At 37.1% G+C, this 22,749-nt stretch overlaps 1 protein-coding gene across 7 annotated transcripts in view; it reads right to left on the bottom strand.

Moving 5' to 3' along the window:
- Positions 1-5,488: 5,488 nt before the first annotated feature.
- SMARCA1 (SWI/SNF related, matrix associated, actin dependent regulator of chromatin, subfamily a, member 1) overlaps positions 5,489-22,749 on the bottom strand; it is a 73,569-nt gene continuing 56,308 nt past the window's right edge. For 3 of the 7 annotated variants that reach the window (XM_013050014.2, XM_004780524.3, XM_004780525.3), the window contains 4 exons: positions 21,741-21,859; positions 21,416-21,628; positions 7,344-7,454; positions 5,489-6,224 (listed from right to left, as the gene is read on the bottom strand). In XM_013050014.2, the coding sequence (XP_012905468.1) occupies positions 6,153-6,224; positions 7,344-7,454; positions 21,416-21,628; positions 21,741-21,859 (515 nt within the window). In that variant the 3' untranslated portion in view covers positions 5,489-6,152. Of the gene's footprint in view, positions 6,294-7,312; positions 7,455-21,415; positions 21,629-21,740; positions 21,860-22,749 lie in introns of all 7 variants that reach the window. The other 4 variants (XM_004780527.3, XM_013050013.2, XM_004780528.3 and 1 more) reach the window with 3 other exon arrangements.

Raw genomic sequence — 22,749 nt, 5'->3', positions numbered from 1 at the left:
CAAGGCAGAATTTAAGTATTCCTGAGTCCCCTTGCCTATGACCATCATAATTTCATTCCTTAGCAGTACTTGCCTCTCACCTCCACCCCTAACATGGTCATGATCTCAGCAGACAAAGCAAATATGTGCCCCAGGAACTGACATTTGGAGAGCAAAGTCCCTCTAAAGAGACTGAGGTTCAGTCCTCCGACTTGAAGTACTGCTTCTGTAGGCCCAGAATATAATTTCCCGTGTGTAACAGGCAGGTGCTGGTATTGGTGCAAATATTCACTTTAGGAGCTAGGGTAGACTTCAAATTACAGGAAGAGCAAGGTCCTAAAATCTTCCTAAAATAAGCACCTTTGGCCTATTGGATTGGTAGATATAAATAATCACATGGCCAACTAGATGGCAGGCCCAAACTCTAACTCTCTTAATCATGTTTTAACCTGCATCCAGGGATAAAGAGAGAACGACAGCAAGAGGAAATTCTGGGGAACCTTCTCTAAAATTTTCAGAGTCCCTTCTCCACCATATGTTCTCATGTTGACTCTGACTTGAGCAATATCTAAATCCTAATCTACAAATTTGTGGAAAGAAGATAAAGGAATAGAGTAACAAAAATAACCCTTCATCATTTGCAAGGCTTATTCAGGAGAAAATACATTCCTTGAAATGGCTTTCTTGATCAGGTATCTTCAGTGAGCTCTGGTCAAATGTCATAATTATGGTTTTGGATTTCAGAGGCTTCAGAGTGTGGATACAATCACTGCAGGTAGAATTCACTAATAAGAAATTGAGGCCTTTGCTTCACAGTGAAAGTAGATTTTCTGAGGTGGAGAAGAAAATGTAGTGAAAGAAAAAAGTCAAAAAGATAGTTAGTAATGCCTGTACCCAGAATGCCTTGGCTTTGAGAAATGGGTTGGCCTGGAAATAGTGGGAGGCCCTTAGTCAGCAGGTACATTAATTATAGGGTATTTTGAAACTCTTAACCACAAGATACTCTGAGTTTTAGTTGTGATGGGGGGGGCAAACTAGGAAAGAATTAAGAAATGAAGAGAAAGATTAAAGCTTGAGATCTTAGAAACCAGGATAGATGGATAGATACATGAAGGAAAAAAGGACATACCTACAAAAATATAACCAGATGTAATTGTAATCATCTCTCACAAAGGTATGGGAGTCCATCTACCTAACCGTGAACAATACACCCAACACATACTGAGAAAGAGTAGATTGAATACTTGGTGATCAGAAAAAAATGGGTAAATTACCATATTTTACCCACCCGGGGGTGTATCATATGAGGCCATATGCCCTCATATGGCCAGTACAAAAACTAAATGGCATTTGGAGACTTATAGTTGGGTTCTAGGAAAGAACTGAATAAGGTATCAATCCCAACTGATGATGATGATGATCACATACCAAATATTCTAGATAAGACAAGACCTTATGCAAAGATCTTTACTGTCTTAGATATAGTAAACAGACTTGGATCTCTATCACTAAAGGAAATATATTAGCTCAAAACTGTATTCATGATGGGAGGTAGATAACTGCACCTACATGACACTCACCATCAATTTTCCATATATAGAAATCCTCAAAAATGGACCACAAAATTTGGTAGTACTATTTGAACAACTTCTAAAATGGATCTCATGGGAACACGATGAGAAATTAACAAAACATGTCTTGGCAATATGGAAGACAAGGCTGAAAGCCAGTGGGTATGCACAGCTTGAATCTGACCACAATGGCCTAGATGAAATTCTCCCCAGTAGGGAAGCAATGTATCAGGAAATGAACAAATCATCCGGTCACCAGGCCAACAGATTAAAAAGCCTGGTACCACCAGACTGTTGTACTGGCTATATGTCATAGTATAGGGAGAAAGGGCAACGCTTGGTCCAGTTATCTAAATGGACCACTGCTACAGGAAAGGGGCGCCAACTACCACAGAGAACACTTCCAGAGACCATAGACTGGGCACTAGCTTTGGCCTTACCAAAAGCTTGGGAACCCTTTCACCTCTGCCTAATGATAATTCCCAATGCCATAACTGTTGGTTATATGAGAAAGTTTCCTTTGTTTACAGAGAGAAATCAGAACCCAGCACTTCGTACCAGGGTAGAATATCCTGATGTAATCCTATCACCTACTAAGTGTCCACAGAGGGGTAGACCTTCTAAGAACAGATAAATGATATACGGTCATTACTCTCCTTAAGCACTCTATACCTTTTAATGAAATAACTGAAGGCTAAGAGCTATGTACACAAGGTGAGTGTCTTAATTTGGGTTTCCCCAGTCTATCATACAAAGGGTAGAAAAACCTTCCAAGGCCTCTGATGGAGTTCTCAGACAAAGCCCTTAGACAAAGAGATACTGGCAGTTCAAATCAGCTAGAGTACACAAAAATGATAAGGCTGAGGGATAGGGGACATGACAAACAGCATTAGCTACATGTATTTTAACCACAGGAAAATCGTATCCCTTGTCAATTGGGCAGGATAGCTTAGGCAAACTAAATGAAGGAGACATGGAATAGAATACTGACAGAAGTTTGAAATTTGATGACAACTTGAGTTCAGGATTTGGTAAGAACAGCTACAGAGAAAGTGATGTGGACACCAGCACTGCCATGGGCCTTGAAACTGGCACAGGAATCTGAACTAGCTGGCTGCATTGGCTACTGCACCATAGAGGAGGAACACATAGACCACAGTGGAGACCTTTGTCAGTAATTGGGAAAGAACAGCATTTTATTTTGGAGACAGTAGATAGTTTCACCAGTTGAGTTCAGGCTTTTCAAACCAAACACCCAGCACCTAAGATAGCTGCAATACCTTCTCTTAACTGGGAGGTCTCAAACAATGAATCCAGTTTGGGGGCATATTTCAAGGGGGAATTGTATAATGCAACAAGTACCCAGATTTTCCATATAGCAAAACCACTCATAGGCCAGGGAGCCAGCAGATAAAGGAGCTGTGCAATAAAGATTGAGATACAAATAGCTATCAGGCAAATGAGAGATTACTGAGCTCACCACCTTCTTTTGATTCTAAGGAAATTAGAGCCTGAGTACCCAGTGGATCAAGACAGATGCTTTCCAAGTGCCTCTGTGGGAGGATTATTGAAAAACCTATTCACCTCTTGTCTTCTACAGAGGTCCTGAGTGAAGAAAACCACTCAGGGTCCCTGTTCTTCTACTCACTTCCATTCTTGCACATTCTGCAAATAAGGTATCAGGAGGGTCAGATTCTCATACAATTGATTGGACCTTTTTTGCTGGTGGGCTGGATCATTATACATTTGCAAGATTGTCATGAAAACAACACACTCTTCTGCTTCCCCTGGCCTCCAAGCAGCTGGTAAACTACATGTCCTGCTTTTTCTCCTCAAAAGGGCAGTTAGGTCTAGGGCTACTACCCTATCAGTCTCAGTCCCTCGTTTGAAATGGGATTTCTTTCCCAGGACTTTTGAATTGTCTATCATACTTTAATTTCTCTGTGAGAACTGACAATAAGAGGTTTCAAATACAGACTCGGGGCATTTTGTATCTCCAACATTGTATTATTTGGACTGTGCTATCATCTGGTGTTCACTGCATGGGCCTCCTTGGTAGGCTATGTTCAACAATAATGCTGTACATAATCTAAGATAAGGAATAGAGTAGGTGGTGAATTTTTCACTAAATATAGTACAATCTTTATGTTAATGTCATGGATAAAACCATTTCACAAGTTTCTGAGGACGACACCAGAGGCATTCATTGAACATCCTGGAGAGTTGAATTTCACTTCTCTTTGGTCCAAGAAAATCTCCTAAGAGTCATGTAAAGATCAGGAAAATGGCCCCATGAAAAGGCTGGAAGAACTTACCTTCAGATTTTCTCCCCTAAAAGATAGTGACATACAGCTTAGCTATTAACCCCTCTGGGTTAACAGGGAAAGAACAAGCAGAGATTGTCAAATTTCCACAAAAGAAGTTTAAAGATCCTAATTGTATCAGCTCCCACCCTATATCTTAAATCCTAAGAAAAGAAATGCTAAGCCGATTGATCAGAGTCGACACCCCTCACTTTTCAGTACACAAAACTTGGAGGTTTCAGTAAAACCCTCCCAGGTATCATTTTCTGTAGCCCAGGTAACTACAGCATTTAAATCTCAATGAGTAGAAAATTCCAAGATTTTATTTTGGGTTTATGAGCTCTGGATTGAAGTTTGGAGTCAAAGCACCAGGTACTGCAGTATTACTTTGCTTACCTTCACCTGTTTTGTGGACCTTACAGAAAGGGTAGTTAAGACAGATTTGGGTAACTCTTTGTCCCTTGACCTAGTATCATCCTGACTTCATTGCCTAATAGCACCTCAATTTCACCCCAACTTCCAACAGAGTACAAGACTCTAAGTCCTAAGAATAGAAACAGTAAAAGGAATCCAATCAGAAGCATGGCAGTAAGAAATATGAAATCTAGACAATGAATGAAGACTTGGAAGAGTCCAGCAGACAGTGGATTGTCATTCTAGATCGATTCCTAGGTGTCAGAACCCCTATGAGAAGACTGAGGGTGTGAATTTCATGGCTACCCAACTTTTGCCGGAGACAGAATTGGATAGGAAATGTAAAGGATTTTGGTAGAGGGAGGGAGCAACTCTTTAGTGATCCAAACATTGTTTTGATAACTAAAATCACTGTCCTGCATTCCCAACTTTGCTTATTTGCTATGTGTTTCACACTAGATTCCAATCCATTTTTCCCTGTTCCCTTATAACCTGACCTTGATTTTGATTAATCACATGCTAACAGTTCCATGTGAGAGACACAGGTTCTTTCCTGAGCCAACAGGCCCTGTGGCAGAGGCAGTAATGTAAAACATTCCGCTTGTTCCCCTACATTTGCCAGCCATCTTTCACACACATAGGACCATGTGACTACTTTAGGACGATGAAATATAAATAGATGGGACATTTGTCACATGTCCCATGTCTGGACCTAGGTAATGAAGAACCTACATGAGATTCTTCAGCCTTTCTCCTACAGCAGCAGCAGAAAAGGCCACATGTTCCAGATGGTACAGCGACAATACAAAACCTTGAAGCCTCAGTCAGCCTGGAACCTTGAGTGACTGTGGGGAAGAGGTCTCCTCCCATTCTCCTATCCTTTTGACTTGCATGGAATCTGTAGTGTGAGCAAGAACTAAACCCTTGGTGTATAAAACCTCTGACACTTTGAAATTGTTTGTTATCCGAGCATAAGTGTATTCCTATAGAAGCCAGACCCCCTTCTTCTACATGCATAGCACTTATTTTGTACTCTTAACTTAGTTGTTAATAAATCTACATGTTACACCCAGACTCCTCCGAACTGGCTCTATGGGACAGAAGATCATGCACAATTCAGCAAGCAAAGCTTTAACTTTCAACCAAATACACAGTAGTGAGCAATGCAATTCAATAAACACAACTATTTTTCTACTGCACAAAACACAGGAAATAATTAAATTTCTTATAGACATTTCTTTATTATATTTTCCCACTTGAATATTTAGAGAATAATTTAAATGTAATGCATACTGACAGCAAGCACAGTATCAAATATTAGGGTTTTTTTTAATATTTTTCTGTTCTCACCCTTTATTCCTTTAGGAAAAAAATATTTAGATGACCTCAAAAGAAACAATTATTATGCTAATCACAGTATGCAGTAACACATACAAGCCCATACTCAATAGAAAAGAAAGCAACAAAGAAGTGAAAAAGTCTTTCTCCTCAAATCATTTTAATTCATTTTTCCACAGCCATATAAATTTAAAGTATGAAACAACAATAATACAGCTATAGAATCTAGGTTCTCTTTCAAAGCAGCGGCATATAAAACATAGAAAAGCTAAAACCTCAGCACAAGCTTCAAAAAGAACAAGGACTGAGAGGATTTTGATGAAGACATGAAATGCACAAAATACAGTACACAAAAATACTAGAATGCATAAAATATAAAGCTACACATTTCAGGTAGAAAGCATTGTAAAATATATAAAATATGCAAGAAATCAAAACCAAAGAGATTTTTCTTAGAGTACCATGAATACACTGGAACTGGCAATTAGCATTTGAAGATGGGAACAAGAAAATAGCAGTTTCCCATTTAAAACTTTATTTCTAGGCTTTAGGATTTCACCTTCTTGACATCCTTCTTTCCAGAGCTCTCAGTAGCTGACTCTGCTTTTCTTTTCTGTGACTAAAATGGAAACAGATTTAATGTTCTGCTCCAATATGCACATTTTTAAATGGCCCAACAATGTTAAATCTAGGATGTAAATGCATTAAAAAAAAATTTTAACATGAATATTCACTTCAATGTTATACTCACAGTTAATGTTCTATATAGCCCAACAAAATATATAACCCAATGTAAAATAACCTCCAAAGATTTTTTTTTTTAAGAAAAGACATAAAATACCCATCAAAAATAGTCAGCAAATGTCTACTTACAGATGGTACTATAAATGTACTTTCATCTTAAAGAACTACTTAATACTTAAAGTTTTCTGGACAAAATGCTATTTATGAATGTATTACTTTTTAAAACCATATGATAGATATTAAAATACCATATTTCATATATTCTATGATGTGCATTACTTTTTCACTTTAGCACCTCTGAAATCAGGATGCATCTTACCAATGATGACAAATTAGTTACCTGGCAGCAGTTTTACTTAGTGATACACAAAATAATGCTGTGTCTTACAAGAGGAAGCCATCTTAGACTTGATGAAATATGGTAGTTTATTTAACCACACTCAAATAAAATGATCTATTAAAGAATATTTTAAATTGTAGCTATACAAGGCAACCTGACTAGATTAAAATCAAGTCATCTTATTATTCAACAGTTAATTTATGACCAAGTAAACCAAATAAAGCTTTGCTGTCTGCTCAAAGTTCTTATTTATACTCATAGTTCCACAAAGATCAGAAAACTTATTTGATCAAATCAGAACTCCCAGTTTCAACCTCAGCCCCACCCCACCCCCCCAACCCTCTTCTACTCCCCCACGACAACCAGAGTCTCAATTCAAAGGATTTTACTTGCATTATACTTCTGCTTAAAGTCATGAGGAATTTTTTTTTTTTAAAATACTGAGCCCTGTTACTAGGGAGTTCCTAACCATATGCTCTACAAACAAATAGGGAATGCGGTTGTAGCATATTCTTTTTCTGTCAAAAACAAATCAGCACTTCATAAAAAGTTTTTATAATAGGTATCATGTGGCATTAAACATAATATAGGCATTTTAATTATGTAAAAAAAATGAGATCTACCTAAAAGTTAGGAAAATGCTGAAAATTTTACCATTGGAGTTTTAGTTGCCCGTTTCTTCTTTTCTGCTCTCTCTCTTTCCTCAATTTCCATATTTTCTTTCTCAATCAATGAAATCAGAGTATTACAGCGTCTCTGGAATTCCTAAACCAGATAATAAGAGAGTTTTAATTTCTGCAACTGAGACATAATCTTTAAAAAGTAGTAATTGTTTAATGGCATCATTTCTGTGGTACAGAATTCCTTAAGTTGGTATACTTCAGAACAATATTCACACAGGATATTAATAGATTCCACCAAAAAGATGAGGAGGGGTAAATGTTATTCAGTGGGTGAATGGGTAAACAAATGGTGGTCCATCCATACTATGAAATGTTATTCAGCAATAGAAAGGAAAGAACTATTGGTACACACAACAACCTGGATGAACCCGAAGTGAATTATGCTGAGTGAAAACAGCCAATCTCAAAAGGTTATTTATCATATTATTCCATTTATAGAACATTCTTGAAATGACAAAAGTTTAGGAATAGAGCACTTATCAATGGTGGCCAGGAGCTAGCCCAGGAGGAAGAGTGTGTGTGACTATAAAGAACCAGCATAAGGGAGTCTTTGTGGTGCTGACTACACAAAACCTACATGTGATAAAACTGCACTGAAACACACACACACCCACACACACACACACACACACACACACGAGTGCATGTATAACCAATGAAATACGAATGAGCTCTATGGATTGTACTAATATGGATTTCCTAATTGTGACCCTGTAATATAGTTATGTAAGATGTTACCATTGGTTAAAATTTGGTGAAGGGTAAATAGGGCTTTCCTATATATTTTTGTATAATTTCCTGTAAATCCTCTCAAAATTAAAAGGTAACAAAAGTCACATAAACAGGAAAGAGAGGAAGATCCTATTGCCAAAGTAAGTTTTGGAAATATTTAGGTTACAAATGTCAAACAGATTTCTCTACTCCAGGGCTTCTCAGAGACTTAACTTCCTGCTGAGCACCGTCAAGCACTAGATGGGAGATGTAGGTTGCAAGCAGTTCCCAAAGCTAATGAACCAGCAGAAATCTCTTCTTAGAAGATGTCTTGAGGGATTAGAGCTCTGAGGAGCATATCTCAGGAAATGCTGCCGGATTTGTTAATGCAAGGCAAACAACAGCTGAAAAGATTTTGCATTAACCTTGCCACTACCTGTATTTCACTGCCAGCGAATCAATGCATCCAAACTATAAACGGTTTTCATGAATGTATGGTGAGCATTAAACATATGATTCATTAATATAGGTACTCACACATATTAACCCTGTATACTCAGCTGTGTTTAGAGATAAATCATAGATAAACAATATTTTAAAGTATAGTTCCTATTCTGTATAAGCAAAAATGTCTGATACATACAAAATTGCTAAACACATGAAGAAAATGTCCATTTATTGGCAATTAAGAACCCCAACAAAAATATGGAAAAAATATAATAGAAATCACAGAAAATTAAAACATCCAAATATTTTAAAATTTTTCACTGAAACTAATGATCCAAGAAATGCAAAGTAAAATAATGCCATCTTTATTAAATTGTCAGTGATATGTGCACACATGTGTATTTGTATAGATCCAGTGTTGGCAATAAGATGGGGATACAGGCGTTGCCTGACGGGCTCAGTCCATTAAGCATCTGCCTTCGGCTCAGGTCATGATCCCAGAGTCCTGGGATCAAGTCCCACATTGGACTCCCTGCTCAGTGGGAAGCCTGCTTCTCCCTCTGCCTGCTGTTTCCCCTATTTGTGCATGCCTGCTCACTCACTCTCTCTTGCGTGTATGCACTGTCTCAAATAAAATTTTTTTAAAAGATAAGTTTAAAATCTACATTTAAAAAAAAGATGGAGTGGCGCCTGGGTGGCTCAGTGGGTTAAAGCCTCTGCCTTCGGCTCAGGTCATGATCCCGAGTCCTGGGATCGAGCCCCACATCAGGCTCTCTGCTCAGCAGGGAGCCTGCTTCCTCCTCTCTCTCTCTGCCTGCCTCTCTGCCTACTTGTGATCTCTGTCTGTCAAATAAATAATAAATAAAATCTTTTTTAAAAAATAAATAAATAAAAATTTTAAAAAGATGGGGATATGGGAACTCTCATTCTCTGATGATGGGATGCCAATGTTACTGCCTGTTAACAGACTGCACTGTAGTCCCCCAAAATTTATATGCTTAAGCTTAACACTCCCACAGTGTGACTATGTTTGAGTATAAAACCTTTAAGGAGGTAATAAAACTTAAATGAGGTTGTAAGGGTAGGGCTCTAACCCAACAGGACTGGTGTTCTTACAAGCGGAGAAGGAGGCACCCAGAGATACTTTTCTCTACACTCGTGCAGAGAAAGGACCACGTGAGAGCACAGTAAGAAGGCACCATCTACAAACCAGGAAGAAAGACCTCTCCACTAACCAACCCTGCTGGCACTGTGACCTTGGGCTTCCAGTCTCCAAAACTGTGGAAAAACTTCTGTTTAAGCCACCCCATTTGTGGTATTCCGTATGGCATCCCAAACAGACTACTGCACTACACTTTGCAGGGCACCTGGCTGGCTCTGTTGGTGAAGCATGCAACACTTGATGTTGGGCTGTGGGTTTGAGTCCTACCTTGGGTGTGGAGGTCACTAAAATAAAATCGTTAAAAAAAAAAAAAACTATATACCTCTCTGAAAAACAATCTGAGGGGGTTGAAGTGGCGGGGGGGTGGGAGGTTGGGGTACCAGGTGGTGGGTATTATAGAGGGCACAGATTGCATGGAGCACTGGGTGTGGTGAAAAAATAATGATACTGTTATCCTGAAAATGAATAAATGAAAAAAAAAAAAAAACCTCTATACCTTTCTAGAAAGCAATTTGGGAATATCAATGGAGCATTTTAAAAATTTCCTCTTTAGAACTAACAATTCCACTCCTAGAAACTTAAAGGAAGGAAGTAAGAGATGTATACAAAAATTTACAAAAGAATGTTTGGAGAAGTATTATTTTTAGCCAGGAAATACTGAGAACTAAATTTCTGATCATGTCAAAGTGGAGGGGCACCAGGGTGCTCATTCTGTTAGCCATCTGTTTTCAGCTTAGGTCTGGATCCCAGAGTCCCGGGATTGAGTCCCAGGATTGAGTCCTGACCATGTTGGGCCCCACTCAGTGGGGAGTCTACTTCTCCCTTTCCCTCTGCTCCTTCCCCCACTTGTGCTCTCTCTCTCTCTCACTCACTCACTTTCTCAAACAAAATCTTTTAAAAAAAGAGAGAGAAAATGGAATACACAGACACATCTTACAGTATATATGTATAGAGAAAAAAAGCAAGAGAATAGTAACTACAACATTATGAATAGTCAGCAGCAGCTACCTCTGAACATAGGACAAATGCTAAACTATTATTTTCATTTTCATGCTAGACTATATTTTCCAAATTTTCTGCAATGAACATTTAGGTCCTGGGCAACCTATACGCTTTGAAGAAATGGCAAATGGTTTTAACTTTCAAATTATAAGCCAGAAAAAATGATATACAACATAGGAAATGAAACATATGGAAAGATTATCAACTATCCAAGCATTTTCTACTTTCTAAAATTTCAAACCCAAAAGGAGGCAGAAAACCAAAGAGAGTCTACCCAGAAAAACAAATTCTCCTTAATGTTTTTTTAAAAAATTACTATTTATTAAAAATAACCTTACAAAACACTGGCACATTCAAGTATCTCCTGCATCCCCAATTACCCAAGGTTAAATAATTCAGGAAAAATAACATCCTTACTTACCAAAACAATAGTGGTATCTTTAATATGCAGACCAAATACTCTTCATAGCTTCATTCAATAACACACATACAAATTAAACAGCATGTTATCCAATTTATCTTTTATAAAAAGGGTTAGGTTGGCCCTGATAAGATTTGATTGTTGGTTTCTAGGGAGACTAGATAGAGTCTTTATGTAAAGCTGATTCTTGAATCATTAAGCTATACCCTCTGGCTGTTATTATTCTCAATAAGTAATAGTTGCCAGTGACTGCAGATATCTTTAGATACTTGTTCATGGTTCATATAAGGTGATTCAGAGGAAAAAAATAATACTTTTGAGACTGTCTCATATTCAGGGAAGTAGAACATTTCCAAATGACTATAAATAGACTGTATAATAAGTTCTTATCTTCATTCCTTTTAACATGTCACTAACTACTCCAGACACAGAAAAATACCCTCTCAAGAGAAAGGCACCAAGGAATGGAACAGTATGGATGTTACCTTCCTAGCATATGTAATGTCACCTTTCCTTACAGATACCAACCCCATTTTTTATTCACATGCTTAAGCACTGACTGACTAAACGGATGGTATCATAAACAGAACACTAGCTAAAACCAGAAATTACAAGGCAGAAGGCCAGATTATCAATAAAAATGGTGACTCGCTTTTTGAATAACTCAGTGAATGAAAAATTTCATTATGTCAAAAGCACCTTCACCTTATACAATTTCTCCTTTCACACCCATATTCTTCTAAATTCGTGTACATCTTTATATTCTTATTTTCCTGGGGCTACAAGGAATGTTTCTTGTGGTCTCTGTTTCCACAATTCTGTGGTCTAATTATCTTTTACCATTTCCCAATCAATGCTGGATTTAAGAATGAAGTTGGAGGAAGAAAAACAGCACACAAGAGGAAGAGAGTATGTAAAAAACAATAAAAAAACTGAAGAGGGTGGGGCACCGGGGTGGCTCAGTGGGTTAAAGCCTCTGCCTTCGGCTCAGGTTGTGATCCCAGTGTCCTGGGATCGAGCCCCGCATCGGGCTCTCTGCTCAGCAGGGAGCCTGCTTCCTCCTCTCTCTCTGCCTGCCTCTCTGCCTACTTGTGATCTCTCTCTGTCAAATAAATAAATAAAATCTTTAAAAAAAACTGAAGAGGGTGAGAAAATGACAAATGGAGGGGGCGCCTGGGAGGCTCTGTCAGTTGAGCGTCTCACTTGGTTTTGGCTCATGATCTCAAGGCCATGAGGTCAAGCCCTGTGCTGGGCTCTGTGCTCAGCATGAAGTCTGCTTGAGATTCTCTCCCTCTCCCTTTACTCCTTCTTCCCCCATGCTCTCTCTCTTTCTCATTCTCTCTCTCTCAAATAAATATATAATCTTCAAAAAATAAAAAGAAAATGACAAATGGAAAACTGGTGTTAGTATCTGTGGCAAAAAAAAAAAAAAGTACTGTGTTGCTACACATGTGGGAAATACTGGATTTTTAAAAAGTTAAACAAATTTCTTCAGGGCAGTACTTGGGAGATGCTGTACAGAGTAAGAGTGATAAAGCTAAGTTTGGATCAAAGGGCAAAGAACCTAGACACTAACAGTGAAGAACTTAGGAATTTTACTGAATTTAGCTGACAAAAGGATCTCATTAATGGATTTTTGAGCAGAACTGGTGATATAATCAAAGATGTATTTTGTACTTGGAAATCCTCCCTTGATAACAGACTCTCAATAGCATGAGTTCATAAAGTCACTGACTCTCAAGATTAGGATCTTTAAAAATCATTCAAGTTGATGCTGTATCCATTCTACTGGGTCTCTGCTAGTTAATTGGCTGGTCTTTCTGAATTCTTCCAATGATGGCACTACCAATAGATTACCTTCCAAGGCTCTGTATTCCACCTTTGGACAAGTTGAAAATGTTCCCTAATGCAGTACTGCCTTATATTTCCCACAATGGGTTCTAGGTCTAATTTTTGAAGTCACAGAGAACAAACTGATTCCTTCTTCTGTATGACAATCCTTCAGATATTACAAGGCAGCTCTCAGGCCACCACCACAATCACCACCAGACCTCCCAAACACCTCTCTTTTAGGCTAAAGAGGCTCTCCCTTTACCCATCCTTCATTTAACCAGAGCGCACATTTTTTCTGTGAAAAGCCAAATAGTACGTATTTTCGGCTTTGCAGACCACACAGTCTCTGTCACAGCTACTCAGCTCTGCCACTGTAGCATGAAAGCAGCTGTAGACAATACACGAATGAGTGAGTGTGGCTGTGTTCCCATAAAGCCTTATCTACAGATACAAAAATTTGAAATTTGTATCATTTTCACATATCACATAATAGTTTTTTAATTTTCTTCCAGCCATTTGAAAATGTAAAAATAAGTCTTGGCTTATAGGCCATAGAAAAACAGGTCGGGGTAGGGGGTCTGTAGTTTGGCAAACCCTGTTTTAAACTATAGTCTTTAGATTTACTTTATTTTTTTAAAGATTTTATTTATTTATTCGACAGAGAGAGATCACAAGTAGGCAGAGAGGCAGGCAGAGAGAGAGAGAGAAGGAAGCAGGCTCCCTGCTGAGCACAGAGCCCGATGCGGGACTCGATCCCAGAACCCTGAGATCATGACCTGAGCCGAAGGCAGCGGCTTAACCCACTGAGCCACCCAGGCGCCCCTTTAGATTTACTTTAAACAAATTATGCTGCCTCAGTTTTCCATACCTTTCTAATCGTTTGTTATTCTACTCAATGCAAAGTCATCCAAGTTCCAACTTTTGAATACTAGGATATATATCTCTACCTTTACTTAATAAATGATGAAATGTTTGCAATAAGCAGCATTGCCCCTTACTGTGCAGTGAATATCAATCATGCCAGGCACCAAGTTCAAATATCCTTTGCCCCAACACTCAGCTTCAAAGCATCAATTCAAAAGGCACAGAAAGCATCAGTAGACTTGAAGTGACTTATTGAAAGAGATTAAAGAGGCTCCACATTACATTTCCTATATACTAAAATCCTAGACACTAAGCCTACCTAAGTCTGAATGACAGAAGGTCTGTGCCTGTTATATAGTTCAAAGTCAAAAGCAGGTGAATGAACAAGGGCATTAAATAAATAAATAAATAAATAAATAAATTGCCCTCCACATTCGTGCCTCTAAATTTGTAGGTAGTTCTATAAAGTCAGAATTTTCTTCTACACTTCTTAGTAAAACATAATGGGTGTTTTTCTCCTTTGCTCTTTTATTAACTCCCTTAGCTTTACTTTAAGAATCAATACCTTCAACTGTACATTCTGTGGTATATTTTCCAGGTTGTCACTTTTGAACCTCTATCATACTTTAAGAAAAAGCAACAGCACTCTATATTAGAATCTTAGGGCCCAAGCATACTGGCAGTTAAATGGGAGTTAATAGCCCAGTAAATATATTCTATATTTCTCTAACAAGTATCAACGTTATGATACTTTTAGTTAACTGATGCCATTTACACATCATTATTTATAAAATGTTATTGTCATCTCTTCACAAGAAAACACATAAGTAAAAATACATAAAACGGACTCCCATTAGTGCATTTATCATATTTCAGACTGTTAGAACAGTTCAGTTTTCAATCCCATACTACAGTTGCTAATAAAAACACATATTTATAACAGGCTATTAAAGCTTATGAAATAGGGGCGCCTGGGTGGCTCAGTTGGTTAAGCGGCTGCCTTCAGCTCAGGTCATGATCCCAGCGTCCTGGGATCGAGTCCCACATCAGGCTCCTTGCTCAGCAGGGAGCCTGCTTCTCCCTCTGACTCTTCCTTCCACTCTGTCTGCCTGTGCTTGCTCTCGCTCTCTCTCTGACAAATAAAAAAAAAAAATAGCTTATGAAATAATAAAGCCTTCAGGGATGACAGCCAAACAAAAACAATCATTAGGAAAAGGTAGATGAAAAGAAGAGAACTTAAACCCATTGCTAGATTTCTTTACTTTCTATCTAAATCTGATCCAACTATAGGAGTTTATGAGATAGAAGTCAACTGAAGCACAAAAGTTCCGTGCTCGTTTATTCACTAAATGTCTACTTTGTGCAAGGTGTCCTGCTGGTCCCTTTAGATATAACTTAATTTCACTTGAAGGTTAAGAGAGCAGCAGTTACAAAAAAAAAAAAAAGACTCTGGGGCAGATGGTGAATATATTAGCCAAGGGAAGGGAAAAAATTGGAGGAACAGAGGAAAGACAGAGATACAAATTTGGATATTATCAGCTTATGTGGTAACTGAGGTAGACATATGCCCATTTCCATAGAACACTATTTCTAAAATGTTAATCTGATCATTGTCACTGCCCTAGTGAAGCCTTTCAGTGACTCCCTCCATTTCCTCTAGACTAATAACGGAACAGCAGCCAAGGCCCTTCATAATGTGGCAGCCCACTATTTCCTCATTGCCCAAGACTTCCCTCTTCACACCCTACCATACTAACCTACCCGCAATTTCTGAATATGCTGTGCTTGCTTATACCCTTGCATATGATATTTCCACAACCTGGAATGTAGTCCCATGGCCAACTCCTAGTTTTTCAAGACTCAGATCCAAGAAGGACCTCTTCTGGGAAGCAGTTCCTCTAACCTAACCCTCAAGGCAAAGGTAAACACTACCTCTCCTATACATGCCTCTGTATAGAACCTTTTCTAAAATTAAGGCTCAAAAGGAACATTTTATTCTTTTAGATGCACGAGGAACACTACCCCATGAGCATAAATATATTTTGTTTTTCATATTTTAATAATACTATAGTCAAGAATAACCCATCAATATATTTTACAGTTTACCAATTTTACCAATAGTGTATTAAATCATATTTTCATATTTCATTGTAATGCTCTAAGATACCAACATTGGGTATTAACACACAATTAAGTACTAATATATAAAATAAAATGTCACAAGCAGCATTATGTATGAAATTTCCTGGACTATGTTGCATAAGCACAAAAGTGTTATTGTTGCTACAGAACAAGTTGGAAATTTTTGAATTTGACTTTCATTTTTCTAAAGTATCTATTTAAAAAATCCTCTGTAATGGGACAGATAATTTATAAAATATCATGTCCCAAACTAATAACCTAATTAATATTTGCTATAGATAAATCCATAAAAAGGAAGCAAGCTAATAAAAAGCTATAGCAATATTTTCTAAAAAGTATTTTTTTTCTCCTACAGTTCTAATGAGGAATGTCATTGTCTTAATTTTAAATAAGGAACACTTTGATTAATAATAGAGTTGTGATTTGAAAACAAACAGTAATAAGGTAGAATTTTATTACAGTGTATATGACCGTGTACAATTCTTTCTCTGAGATGCTATCAGAAAAATTCATTTAACTACCTAAGACAGGGTAACTGTAAACAATTCATTACTAATACTTTGATTCAACTCCAAGGTACATGGCTACAGGCAAATGAGCACACAGCTTCTTGAGGTGGCTGAGAGGAGAAAGAAAAAACTCTTCAGAGGCTAAAAGGCAAGAATGTTTTTGGACTAAAATTAAAAGTCAAAGCAACCCTGCAAAGGATGCAATAAATGGCTATATCAAGAAATGTTCGGGGCGCCTGGGTGGCTCAGTGGGTTAAGCCGCTGCCTTCGGCTCAGATCATGATCTCAGGGTCCTGGGATCGAGTCCCACATGGGGCTTTCTGCTCAGCAGGGAGCCTGCTTCCCGCTCTCTCTCTCTCTCTGCCAGTCTCTCTACCTACCTGTGATCTCTCTCTGTCAAATAAATAAATAAAATCTTTAAAAAAAAAAAAAAGAAATGTTCTTCATCTCAAAGAGTTAAAATTCTGCCTTTTCTCCTATAAGTCCTTAAAAGCACCTAAGGAGGTCTAAGGAATTAAACATTGGGTATCTTCCACATGCCCTTTCCAGTAAACTTGAATAACGTGCTAGATCTTTTGAATCTCTCGGATTCTTTTCACATCTCCCAGTCACATTAAGTCTGTTACTAAATGAATGGAGATAATACCCTGAAACTCACTCCCTAAAAGGAATGGCAAAAAAATTAATGAGCTAATGTTAGTAAACAGATTGGCAAGTATTACATAAAGGATACTACATAAACACAGAGTATTCATTTCCTAACAGTCACTTAGTAAAGTCCTTTTAATTCTGATCTTTGAAAGTCCTAAGATTAAGACCCCATTATAAGACATCTTTCTTAGCAAGAAAATGGTAAGGCGATTCACATGCTCTGAGCTTAAAAATCTAAATTGATCATATCCTTCCTACTTGTTTATGCAAGCTCAATAGCGACTGATTACTTACTTAAAGACCACACAAGTCCTCAGAGAAAAAAATCACAATCTTTTTAGCACATAGAAATAGAACTAAAACTCATTTTCTCTTTTGTATAGCCAGCATTTTTAAATGGAGAAGAGCCTCAAAGAAATCTTCGTACTTTAGCTGAAGGCTTTCAAAGTGAGACATATTTAGAAGAGGAGGTTCATGCCTTTCAGCACTGTAAGACTGTTAGTTAAGTCAGAAGCCACATATTCAGTACTCTGAAATGGCTGAATAAAATATAACTATCAACGTTCTCACTTTTTTCCAAAGTATTTCACACTATTTATTGGCATCTCTGGGAAAAAGAGTCACCTTTAAGAAAACTATGTTTTTTAAAGACAGCTCCTTTAGTAAAGCTAAGTTTAAAGTTTACTCAGTAAGATTTTAATTTGAACACAGTGACACTCACATAATGTATCAAATTACAACCTTTGTAGTTCTAAGATAGGATTTTTCAATCAAACAAATTAACTTTGGAAAATACAACTGCCTTCTTCAAGAGGAAGTTCCTCTTCCTAGACTGTGCATGTGATTCACTATAAAGGAGCAATTATTTAAAATAAGAGGGCAGGGGTGCCTGGGTGGCTCAGTCATTAAGCATCTGCCTTGGGCTCAGGTCACAATCCCAGGGTCCTGGGATTGAGCCCCACATCAAGCCCCGCATCGGGCTCCCTACTCGGCAGGAGGCCTGCTGCTTCCTCTCCCACTCCCGCTCCTTGTGTTCCCTCTCTAGCTGTGTATCTCTCTGTCAAATAAACAAGTAAAATCTTTAAAAAATAAAATAAAATAACAGGGCAAAGGGATCATCTAGAATTATTAATAATCCATTCCTTTAATTCCTTAATGACTGATAATGCCATGAAATATTCCAAAAAGACAGTCTAACTATATGCATGTTCTAAAATATATTACCTATACTCTAAATCCAGAAATATAAACATAAATTATCCACTAAACAGGAGGGAAATAAAAACAATATGACAGAAAAGTTAACTAACAAAAAGCTTTGGATTAAAATATTTAAATATGAAATAAACCATAATATGTTCTTACAGATTCTTTAGAAATCATAAATTCCACCTCACGGAAGGACAAAGGTATCTTCGTTATTAACAGACAAAATAAAGGTTTCACTGTGTAATCACATAATTAGTTAATATCTGCTCTTTGGAAAATATACATTGGAGATTTAAATCTCTTGGTAAAGAAAGAAGTAAATGCTTTGTAGAAGACAGAGGGAAATAAGAATCTTTACAAAGGAGTTCAGAGACATCTAGTGGTTGATAAAAATATACCAGGGTTTTTTCTTAGAAAATAAAATAAAGTTAAGTGGTTCTATAGCCATGTTCTTATTACAAATAATGTAAGGTTTTTCTTGCACTTTTGAATCTGTTCCATCCTCTGCTTTAGTTTAATGATTCTAGAAACTGGAAACAGCATTAAACTCTCAACCTTTTAAAAAATGAGTAAGATATCATTGAAATAATACTCAAAATTCAGCAAATGTTCTATCACATAAAAGGGCACTTACGAACTGAAACATGATTCATTGACAAATGCAGGTAGGCATTTGTCTTTTACAAGCTGTTGATGCTGCTCTACATGAGATCATTACACACATAAAACTCCAAATGGCTAAAATTTTTAAATTCATGGCTTTTCAAAGGAGTTCTCTGCTAAACATGGTCATAAATGCACTGTGCTAGAAGATACCTTAAAAGGCCAACTAGCTCACTGCCAAAGTCTTCAGTCAAAAGAGAATCTCATTTTCAAAAATAATAGAAAAGCTATTTACATTGTTCCTCAATAATCTATTGCAATCATCTAAAGTACCCTGTTAAACAACTCTTTCCTCTCTCAAACATCAGCTTTTCATGCTACAGATTATTTTTTATTTTTAATTCGATCTTCCTATTATATCTTATTAACATATATACCTCTTCATATTCTTTGGTGTAAGCATAGCACTTTATTATTTTTTTTTAAAGATTCCATTTATTTATTTGACAGACAGAGATCACAAGTAGGCAGAGAGGCAGGCAGAGAGAGAGAGAGAGGGAAGCAGGCTTCCTGCGGAGCAGAGAGCCCGATGCGGGGCTCGATCCCAGGACCCTGAGATCATCACCCGAGCCAAAGGCAGCAGCCCAAACCACTGAGCCACCCAGGTGCCCCAAGCATAGCACTTTAAATTTTGTACCATACAGTGGCTAACTGAACTAACTAAAAAAATAAATATTCTTCTACACATTCTAAATAAATAAATAAATTTATCCCTATTAAATGTCATGTTGTGAGACGTAACCTGTCCATCATTCCAATTTCTCTAGTTCCTTCTGAATCCTGGCTTAATCCAAAGTATTTACTAGCTCTCCAGCATTATGCATTCCATAAACATTCTAATAATCCAAGACCACTCTAAATTTATGTTCAAGTTTTAAGAAATATTTGATCTTATAAAGTATCTACCCAAATTAGTGTCTTCAATATAGCAACTCAGATTTTTCTTTTCCTTTTATTCAGCTTGAACTGAAAATATAAAATGAATCAAATAAAGTATTAATCACTGTTTCACACCCCTATTCACACTTTAGGCCAAGAAAACACTTATGATAAACACCAACTACCTAAAAATGTCCATTGTTCAGGGGCACCTGGGTGGCTCAGTCAGTTAAGCGGCCAACTCTTGATTTCAGCTCAGGTCACGATCTCAGGGTTGTGAGATCAAGTCCCACATTGGGCTCCAGCACTGGACATAGAGCCTGCTTAAGATTCTCTCTCCCTCTCCCTCTGTCTTGTTCTCCCCCCATTTCTCTCTCTACCTCTCTAAAATAAAATGTCCATTGTTTAAATTGTTTGTTTCTGGTTCTTTTAATTTTTAGGCTATATAAATCTATTTTGTCTTAATTACCTCAGCTGACAAAAGACTGACAATCCTAACATTAAAAATGTGTTGCACTTAAAAAAGTGTTCAGTATCAATTTGAACACTGTCAAGCAGCAGTAGAATTTAACAGGAACAGAATTCATGTTAGAAAGTAATGAAATAAATTGCACAAAGCTAAAATATCTCTTCTACTTAATTATTCTCTCTTGTATCATATTCTTTTAAAGATTCAACTTGAGCAAAAATTCCTTCTCATTAAAAACAAATCCTTAGGTCATTCATACCACCTCAAGTATCACCTGCCTAATTACAAAGGGGGAAGGTACCTTTAAAGCTCTGGTGGTCATCAGATTAACCAAGTGATCAAACTTAGCATTACCAAGAGCGGACAACCTATGTCAACGAGCCTCCTGATGTGATGTGGTAAGTACACATCACTTATGTACATTCTTGCCCCAAATGCTTAACCTAAATTTAACAATAAGCAAATGAGTTAATGTGGGACATTCTACAACACAATAAGCCCAGGCACCTTAAAAAAGCCACTGTCATAAAAAACAAAAAGAAAAAGAAAAAGTTGTATATTGAAAGAGACTGAAGAGAATCAACAACTAAATGCAGTATGTGAACTTTGTGTGGATCATCAATTTAAAAAAAAGAGTTGAAAGACGCCTTGGGAACACCTGGACAATTTTGTACGGGGAATGTATACTACATGACATTACTGAATCAATGTTAACATTGTCAGGTAGGATAAAGCTATTATGGTTATGTAAGAAAAGGTCCTTATTTTTAGCAGATAAATGCTGAAGTATTTAGAGATGAACACTCATGATGTCTGCAACTTACCAACTGGCTCAGAAATCTAGATTTATAGATTTATGAATACCAGATACAGGTATGTATTTCTGAATATAGATATATTTCTGTATTTCTGAATGTAAAATACAGATTCTATATGTATATATAGATTCTATGCATGTATGTTAAGTACGTATCTGGGCAGAGGACAAAATGTTAACAATTAGAGAATCTAAATGAAGAATATACAATATTTGAGATTTTTCAAGATAAAAAGTTGAAGGAAATAAGAAAAGAATACATACCATGGCAGTTCTAGACTTGATAAACCAGTCAAATCTAAACTGAGGAGCATTCCGTACACACTGTCTTAATTCTTCATATACGTTTTCCCTATCAAAGCCCATTTTGTGTAACATACAAATCAAGAATCTATCTTCTTCCTCAGTATAGTTCTTTCCTTTGCTGGTTCCATACTGAATACGCAACTGATGAAATGGAGCCTTGTATCTTGCAATCTGTAAATTTAAACAAAATAGTGATTTTAGTTAAATGTGCAATAACTCAAAGCTAATCATCCTGTCAATTAAAATAGTCTAATAATAATTTGAAAATTATGAAACATAGTACTTTGGCATCCAGGGCTTTCTTGATACTGATCCTTCGTTGAATTCTTGCTTCTCCACGTTCAATCTGAGCCATAATTTTTTCAATGTCTTGTAATTCATTGCAACGTTCCCAAAAGACAGCTGAAAAACAGAATTATTACTTTTCAGTAACTTTACTACCATCTTAAGCAAATGAATCCAAGGAGCTATAAAACAAAGAATTAAGATCCCTAATAATTCTTTAAGATAACAAAGAATTAATAAAAAATAAAGAATAATTCATGTATTTCTTTTCATGAAATATGGAATTTTTAGTTATCAACACCAAATGACTAGAATTTCAAGATACTACAGACACTAATTTAAGCTATGTGTTCATTCAAACATGATACAGAAAGGACCAAACATATAAAAAGAAGAGACGGTGACCATATAAACTTAAAGAACATAGCTTCCCAGCATGCAAAACCAAAAATGAAAACCACTGGGGTGCCTGGGTGGCTCAGTGGGTTAAAGCTTCTGCCTTCGGCTCAGGTCATGATCCCAGGGTCCTGGAATCGAGCCCCGCATCAGGCTCTCTGCTCTGCAGGGAGCCTGCTTCCTCCTCTCTCTCTGCCTGCCTCTCTGCCTATCAAATAAAAAACAAAATCTTTTAAAAAAATGAAACCCATTATCAACAGATTACTCAAACTTCCTAAGAAACAGCAATTTATACCAAAACTTGCTTTACTTTTGGAACCACTCACTATACTTATAATATTTCCAATGACCTGTATCTTGTTTTCTAAACTTACTTAAAATAGCCTTTTCTCTTAAAGACAAAAAACAAAAAACCCAACAAAGTCACCCAAATTTTATGTATGATTCAAATAATTTGGCTGTATTATGTCACATGTTATGACTTCAGTGAAAGATTTTTTAATACCATACTCTACCTTCTCAAACTTTTCGTTTTTAGAGCCTATCATAAAAGGAATGTTAGAGCTCTCTGACTTTTATTTATTTTTGTGGGGGTGGGGCTTCAACAACAA

Source organism: Mustela putorius, unplaced genomic scaffold (genome assembly GCF_011764305.1).
Source record: "Mustela putorius furo isolate JIRA1106 unplaced genomic scaffold, ASM1176430v1.1 tig00003899_pilon_pilon_pilon, whole genome shotgun sequence".
NCBI classification, from domain to species: domain Eukaryota; kingdom Metazoa; phylum Chordata; class Mammalia; order Carnivora; family Mustelidae; genus Mustela; species Mustela putorius.
This window is presented reverse-complemented; position numbering and strand designations above follow the sequence as displayed.